Source organism: Myxocyprinus asiaticus, chromosome 28 (assembly GCF_019703515.2).
Source record: "Myxocyprinus asiaticus isolate MX2 ecotype Aquarium Trade chromosome 28, UBuf_Myxa_2, whole genome shotgun sequence".
Lineage (NCBI taxonomy): Eukaryota > Metazoa > Chordata > Actinopteri > Cypriniformes > Catostomidae > Myxocyprinus > Myxocyprinus asiaticus.
In genome coordinates this window covers 45,483,757-45,492,558 of record NC_059371.1, presented here as the reverse complement: position 1 = coordinate 45,492,558, position 8,802 = coordinate 45,483,757, and the positions used below count along the sequence as shown (strand labels likewise).

At 40.4% G+C, this 8,802-nt stretch overlaps 1 protein-coding gene across 2 annotated transcripts in view; it reads left to right on the top strand.

The window, feature by feature from the left end:
• The window catches only part of LOC127419323 (kinesin-like protein KIF1C), a 43,786-nt gene extending 40,654 nt beyond the window's left edge, over positions 1 to 3,132 (top strand). For both annotated transcript variants that reach the window (XM_051660659.1, XM_051660658.1), the window contains one exon: positions 1 to 3,132. This exon is cut by the window's left edge and continues 593 nt beyond it. In XM_051660659.1, coding sequence (XP_051516619.1) covers positions 1 to 280 — 280 coding nt within the window. In that variant the 3' untranslated portion in view covers positions 281 to 3,132.
• Positions 3,133 to 8,802: the final 5,670 nt, after the last annotated feature.

The window sequence follows — 8,802 nt, the reverse complement described above, 5'->3', positions numbered from 1 at the left end:
AAACCAACAGCACGCGAGGCGTGGTCGCTATCAGAGACAGTCGCCGGGGCCTTGTGCACGTGGGGAGGGGGTGCATGGCGCAGCAGCGTACACGCAAACGTACAACAGTCATCAGCGCGCCGCCCTGCAAACGTACCAGACTTTACTGCACACACACACAGAGCAACAGCATGCCACGAGCTGGACGCACAACCAAAAACCCCAGGGGTACATCACCCCCCCACGCATGAGGCGCCAATTCAGCGCACCCGAACTGAAGAGCAAGGAAACACCCGTCTGATGCATGCACACCTGTGTGTGTGTGTGAGACCACATACTTTACCCGCCTCCTATCAGTTTTGAGGTGTGTGTGTTGTTGTTATGTCATGAAATGCGATTGTTTTGCTGGGTTAGTTAACACACAGTCTTGCGTAGTCCACTCCATACAGCAGCCAATCAGATCAGAGCTTGTCGTTTTGAGAAAGCTCTGGCCATTTGTATGAGTAATATGCGTAATGTGGACTGTTACACAAACTGACCCAAACTCCGGTAACATTCAGTCGTCAGCGCCACAGTTTACGTGTTTTTCAGGAAGATGTACCTCTCAGCAATAACTCTTGCCTTTGCGTTAGTTTGTTCAACACTAGATCTGGCCGTTTATATGTTCTGCCTCAGTGCCTTATTGTGTGTGTGTGTGTGTGCATTGAATGTGCAATATATGTCATAAAATTATTTTCCTTCACTATTATTTTCATAAACACTGGTTTGGAGAGCATATAGTTTTACCGTTTATCGCACTGATAGACGACTCTCATTGAATGAGAGATCGGGCGCTGAAGCGGACAGTCCTCAGCTCCGTCTGTCACGATTACAACAAACGTTACACAAGCAGGAGAAAGGTCTCACTTTCATTATGGTGTATAGTAAACAGACACGCAGATTTCACGTTCTGTATGTTTGAAATGCACCTTATTTTCATCCTAACTCCATATAAAGCCTCTGTGATAATGCACAGTGTATGTAGGATTTTTATGGAAAGTTAGTCCTGTTGTCCACATACGCGGTTGTGTTTAACAGCGTACTGTTTTGTGATAAATCTATGCAATTTTTAAAATGGCATATCGGATGAAACTAGAGACTCTACTCTTTTGACTCAAACAGGTTTCAATGTGAAAACTTAAGCTGGTTTCTTACCAGATGTAGTTTTGTTGCCGTATCTCCGAAAGACAAACTCGACTGAGACTGGCACCATGTTGTTGTCACATGACTCGGTGCACTGAATGTTTAACCCTTTAATGACAGCCTAGAGCCTCCTGAACTGAGATCAGCTGGTTTAAAAATAAAATAAATGAAGCATAGCCTATAGCGAAGCCAAAACGTCATGTCCACGCATGTGGACGCGGGGTCTCTCGAGGTTAATACAACACACAGCGAGAAGTGAATGATCTACTTACAGTACTCTTTACATAATATTAAGATATTATTCTGCTGGACTTCCTGTCGTGAGAGTTTATAAGCACATATCACTAAATTTGGGTCTTATTATCCTTCTAGTCATTTACATTGTGGTTAATGACAGCGGAACTTTGTCACACTTGCCGGAAATGTGGCCGCTTGCTTATTCTGCGTTGCGAATAAGATGGAGAAACAACTTTTGTTTTTGAACGTTTATCAGACATTTATATTACTTATAAATATGCACTCAGTCAGTCCATCCAATACAGCCAAAAACACATTAATTTAACCATAAATTAACAAACCCATTTGTTAAAAATGAATCAGACCTCCCAACGTTAGGGGAAAAAACTGAATGAGTGGAATGTGAAGGAAAAATATGCATGGTAAAGAAAGATTTTACAGTGCTGGAAAGATGATTAGCAGGTGCCCATCACTGATGATGTTACAAGTGATGTTTAGGGTTCAAAGGTCAGTAGAATGAAGACATGGGATTGTAGTGGAGTGGAGATATAAGTCGTGTGAGTTCGGTTTTTTAAGCTTTACTGAGAGCCATGACAAGGATGTGTTTAAAACCATGAGATGAAGAAAACTATCTTTGCTGTTTATTTTTAATATAGTTACTGTGCCTTCAGCGTGATGTCATTTTAAACAGATCTCGTTCACTTCAACAGGAGTTTTGAAGATGTTCTGTAATTTGGGATAGAATTAGTCATGATTTTGAGACTCTGCATTAGTGCATCGTGTAGATCTCACTGCTGTGAAAAACAGGAAACTACAGACACAATGAATGTTCAAAGAGACGTTTAATACAAGAGTACATGAAGTACAGTTGCTACGGTTAACACGCAATACACTTAAAATGCTTGCTCCGCCCCCAGCTTCTTCTGATTGGTCCATTGCTTTATAACTGCACTGTGTTGTGTAATAAAGATTGTGTATTGTCCTGTGTGAACGCCCCCCAATGCGTTATTTATAAATGCTCACCTTTGGGGTTTTAGACACGAAGTTCAGAGGGGCTTTTATTTTGAGGCTGCTCTGCTGTGATTGGTTCAGCAGAGTCACAGGTGGGCGGGTTTATGCTAGATTACCTGTCAGGACTTTCAGTAGAGATGGAGATAACGAATGATGATGTCACTCTGTGTGGAGGGCAGTCACCGTGACAACCAGCAGAGGATGGAGGTGAGAGATGCTAAATGAATGATTTCTGATGATGACCTTTGACCTTTAACAATACATGACAATCTTTTGATGATGATGATGTCACTTATTTACACTTTTGCAAACAATTTAACGCCTTAATATGATTGTTTAGTTTAATCTTTATTACTTTCTCAGTTTGATTATGATTTTATGAATAATTCATGTTTTGTTAAGCTTTTGCATGTGTGTGTGTGAATGTGTGTGTGTGTTCACTTCTGATGGGTTTAAAAACACGTGCGATGTGATTTTTATTTGCATACATTCATGCATCTTCTTTACTGCGAGTATACAGTGTGTGTGGGTGGGTGTGTGTGTGTGTGTGTGTGTTTGAGGGAAGCTGCTGCGCACAGATAAAGCACTTGACTTCCTGTGTTCAAACATGGTAAACCTCATGTGTCTTTTTGGACACAAACTGATGCTTCTGTTTTTATTTTGGTTGCTTTTTCTTTGGATTTTGAGTTACTTGGTTTTAAAAACCTCTGCAATAAATAAAAACATGCAAAAATGAAATAGTTTCAGGTTGTTTTTGTGAGCTGGAATATTTTTAAAATATTTCTCATGAATATCTGACTGCAGAAACACAATGAATGATCCCTTAAATAATTTTTACCTGAAAAATATCCCATAGTCTTACATTGAAGGAGAATATCACAGATACTTGATAGTGGACACATTTGTTTTGTCTCAAATCAGTAATAAACACATCTAGCAATGACCCAGAACACCCTAGCAACTACAAAGCAACGTGCTAACACCACCTCAGCAACCACCCACAACCCCAGGTCAAGTCATTTTATCTTTATAGCGAAACAACAGACATCATTTCAAAGCAGCTGTACAGGAAATTATGTTATAACAGAAAATAAAGCTGTAATGTCATCATATAAATGTGATTGTCGATTGTGCTTTAATTTGTAACTAATATTTGTTTTTAGACCCCCAAGTGGGCAAGCCAAAGGTGACCACGACAAGGAACAAAAAACTCCATAAGATGTTGGTTAATGGAGAATAACAACCCTGGGAGAATCAAGGCTCACTTTGGGGCCAGTACCCTTCTGTATAAACAAGTCATTGTTTAAATGAGTAAACTAAGTAAATGTTAGTGGCCAATGTTTAAACAAAATTATGTTGTACGATCTGTTAGATTAGTGACAGGCGGCTTATTTTTAGAGGTTTTTGTTTCAATAATTAGTACCTCTGTTTTGCCTGAATTGAGTAGAAGGAAATTTCTTTCCATCCAATCTTTGATAACATTTATACACACGGCTAATTTGGAAAAGTGTGACATTTTGTCGGGTTTAAAAAAAATATATATATATATTCCATGATTCCTGATAATGTCTCCCAGGGGAAGCATATATAAGGAGAAAAGCAGAGGCCCTAAAACTGATCCCTGTGGCACTCCATACTTCTGTTTGGTTTGACAATTCCTCGTTTACACAGACAAAGTGGTAACAGTCTGATAAATAGGACCTAAACCATGCTAATGCAACTCCACAAATGCCAACATAATTCTCCAGCCTATTCAAGAGAATATCATGATCTATGGTGTCGAAGGCAGCACTATGATCTAAAAGCACTAGAAGAGAAATGCAACCATGATCAGATGATAAGAGCAAGTCATTTGTAACTCTGATAAAAGCAGTCTCTGTACTGTGAGGCCTAAATCCTGACTGAAATTCTTCATATATACCATTTCTCTGTAAAAATGAACATATTTGGGAGGACACTACCTTTTCTAGTATTTTCGACATAAACGGGAGATTTGAAATCGGTCTATAATTAGCCAGTTCTCCAGGATCAAGTTGTGACTTCTTAATAAGTGGTTTGATAACTGCCATTTTAAAGTTTCTTGGGACATTTCAAATCAAATCAAATCAAATCACTTTTATTGTCACACAACCATATACACAAGTGCAATAGTGTGTGAAATTCTTGGGTGCAGTTCCGGGCAACATAACAGTCGTGACAGTGATAAGACATATACCAATTTTCAATAAACATCAGATTTACAACACAATTGACATATCTAATATACACATAATTACACACAATACAATATACAAATAATAATATACAATGGACAGTATACAATACACACAATATAGAATACACATTATACAATAAAAATAGTATATATAGTATATATATAAATGTGCAGTAAGGTTGTATAGTGTTGTATTGACATTCAGGCTGTCGGTTGATAGTCAGTTGCCAGTGTGTTTTTAAGAGAAATATAATTATGACAGTCCAGTGTGAGATAATAAGATTTATAAAGTGCAGTGCTGAGGTATATTGATCGTGAGAGATCAAGAGTTCAAAAGTCTGATTGCTTGGGGGAAGAAGCTGTCATGAAGTCGGCTGGTGCGGGTCCTGATGCTGCGATATTGCCTGCCTGATGGTAGCAGTGAGAACAGCCCATGACTCGGGTGGCTGGAGTCTCTGATGATCCTCCGAGCTTTTTTCATACATCGCCTGGTATATATGTCCTGGAAGGAGGGAAGCTCACCTCCGATGATGTGTCTGGCAGTTCGCACCACCCTTTGCAGTGCTTTGCGGTTGTGGGTGGTGATATTACCGTACCAGGCGGAGATGCAGCCAGTCAGGATGCTCTCTTCAGTGCTGGTGTAGAACCGTGTGAGGATGTGGTGGTTCATTCCAGACTTCCTCAGCCATCTCAGGAAGAAGAGGTGCCAGTGAGCCTTCTTCACAACGACTTCAGTGTGGACGGACCATGTGAGTTCCTCAGTGATGTGGACACCCAGGAACTTGAAGCTGCTGACTCTCTCCACTGGTGCTCCATTGATGGTGATGGGGCTGTGTTCTCTGTCTTTTCTTCTGAAGTCCACCAGAAGGTCCTTTGTCTTAATGACATTGAGGGAGAGGTTGTGCTCCTGACACCAGCATGTCAGAGTGTGCATCTCCTCTCTGTAGGCTGTTTCATCATTGTCAGTGATCGGACCTACCACCATCGTATCATCAGCAAACTTAATGATGGCATTGGAGCTGTGTGTTGCCACACAGTCATGTGTGTACAGGGAATACAGGAGTGGGCTGAGAACACAGCCCTGTGGGGCTCCAGTGTTGAAGGTCAGTGATGAGGAGATGTTACTGCCCATTCTAACCACCTGGAATCTGCTTGACAGGAAGTTCAGGATCCAGCTGCACAGCGAGCTGTTTAAGCCCAGAGCCCGGAGTTTCTCATCAAGCTTGGAGGGCACTATGGTGTTGAATGCTGAGCTGTAGTCTACAAACAGCATTCTCACATAAGTGTTCTTTTTTTCCAGGTGGGAGAGAGCAGTGTGTATTGTAGATGCAATGGCATCATCAGTGGAGCGGTTGTTGTGGTAAGCAAACTGCAATGGGTCTAGTGATGGAGGCAGCACAGAGCAGATGTAATCTCTGATTAGTCTCTCAAAGCATTTGCTGATGATGGGGGTCAGAGCAACAGGACGCCAGTCATTTAAGCAAGTTATTTTTGATTGCTTTGGTACAGGTACAATGGTGGACGTTTTAAAGCATGTGGGGACTACAGACAAAGAGAGGGAAATGTTGAAAATGTCCATAAAAACACCAGCCAGTTGGTCCGCGCACGCTGTGATGACGCGGTCCGGAATGCCATCTAGACCCGCGGCTTTACGGATATTCACCTGTCGGAAGGATCGGGTTACATCCGCTACAGAGATGGAAAGTGAACTAACCTCTGTAGCTTTGGCCGCGAGAGCTCTCTTCGCGAGGGCAGTGTTGTTTCCCTCGAAACGTGCATAAAATGTATTTAGCTCATCTGGGAGAGAGGCAGTGGTGTTCGCGGCGGAGTTTTTATTCCCTTTAAAGTCCGTGATGATATTAATTCCCTGCCACATGCTTCTAGAGTTGGTGGTGTTGAACTGTCCTTCAATCTTGTTCCTGTACTGGCGTTTTGCTGTTCTTATAGTTTTTTGGAGGGCATAATTGGCTTGTTTATGCTGCTACGCATTCCCAGAATTAAAAGCGGAGGTCCGCGCATTAAGTGCCGCGTGAACATCGCTATTAATCCAAGGTTTCTGGTTCAGGTAGATCCATATTTTTTTGGACGGAACAACATCCTTCAATCATCCTTCCTTCAATGTCCTAAGGATAGCGAGGAGTTAATAATATTAAGAAGAGGTTCTGAGATTACAGGGAATACTTCTTTTAAGAGCTTAGTTGGTATTGGATCTAACAATCACATTGTGGCTTTTGATGTTTTGATAAGCTCTTCATGACCTATAACAGTGAAGGATTGAAGTTGCTTGTAGGGAATAATTTGAGACACTTGTCTTCTGAGGTGCTATGGCAGATGGATGCATAATTCTGATTTTCTTTCTGATGATTTCATTTTTATCAGTAAAGAAATTCATAAAGTCATTACTGTTGTGCTGCGATGGAATATCTGGTTCAGTCGAAGTTTTATTCCTTACCAATTTAGCCACAGTACTGAATAAACACCTAGGATTGTTGTGGTTATTTTCTATGAGTTTGCTAAAATATGCTGACCTGGCAGCTTTCAGTGCCTGTCTGTAGCTACAGACACTATCCTTCTATGCACCACTAAATACCTCTAATTTTGTATTCTTCCACTTGCGCTCCATTTTGCGAGCTGCTCTCTTGAGAGCATGAGTGTGATCATTGTTCCATGTTGCGGGGCTTTTTTCTTTAATTGAAGGGGGTGACACTATCAAGAGTGCTAGAGATGACTGTATTTATATTTTCTGATATTACTTCAAGTTCTTCTGAACTTTTTGGCTTACTGAGTATATGAGATAAATCTGGAAGATTATTAGTGAAGCTATCTTTAGTGGTTGAAAGAATAGTTCTACCTGAACGATAGCGTGGTGTAGATTGAGTAACATTAGCTGATGGCAGGATACAAGAGACGAGGTAATGATCTGAGATGACATCGCTCTGCGGCAGAATTTCTATATTATCAACATGACAGAATTTAATCTAGCGTATGATTATGGTGATGAGTTGGTTCTGTCACATTTTATTTGACCACAAGAGAGTTGAGAATATCAATAAATATTCCCAGATAATGCTAATCCCAGTGTATCATTTTCGTTATCTATGTGAATGTTTAAATCACCAACAATTAAAGCACTATCCACAGTAACTACTAGATCTGACTGAAGATTTGCAGATTCACCAAGGAAATCAGAATACGGCCCGGGTGATCTATATACTGTAGCAAGGGCAAACGACGACAACGGTTTATTTATATCTGACAATGTCACTTTAAGCATTATTAGTTCAAAAGACTTAAATTTATATCCTGTCCTCTGAGTAACACCAAAAACTTCATAGTAAATTGTAGCAACATCTCCTCCTCGACCCTTCAGACGAGGTTCATGTTTATAACAATAACCTGGGGGAATAGATTCATTTAAACTAATATATTCATCCGGTTTAAGCCAGGTTTCAGTCATTCAGAGTGAATTCAAACTATGATCTGTAATAATTTAATTTACAATTAGTGATTTGGATTAAAGCAATCTAATGTTTAGGAGCCCTACCTTTATATGATGTTTATCTTCACTTTTTTTGTTGTTGTTATTTTCAAGTTTGACATTAATAAAAAATTTTCTATATGACTTCATGTGATTTTTGTGTTTGGCAGTTTGGGGAACAGACACAGTCTTTATATGATATTTAAGTCTCTATGTGTTGTAGTTTATGTGAACTGTGTGACGTCTCAAGGCAGCTAGCAGACGTTCGGATTAACCAGTTTGTCTGCTTCCTGATCATTATTAAGACTATGAGCCAAATTACTAGAGAGGGATGGAACGTTCCCTGGAGGGATGGAGTTCATCTCTCTTTAGCAGGTCAAGTCTACCCGAAAAACTCTTCCAATTGTCTATGAATCCTATGCTATTCTCCGGACACCACTCAGGCATCCAGCCGTTCATTGACTCTAATCTACTATAAACCTCATCACCACGACAAGCAGGGAGGAGGTTCGAGCAAATTATAGTGTCTGACATCATTTTTGCAAGTTCACACACCTCTTTAACATTATCTCTAGTGATCTCCGACTGGCGAAGCCGGACATCGTTAGTGCAGACATGAATAACAATCTTAGAAAATCTACACTTAGCATTAGCAAGGACTTTTATATTTGATCTGATGTCAGTCGCTCGAGCCCCCGAA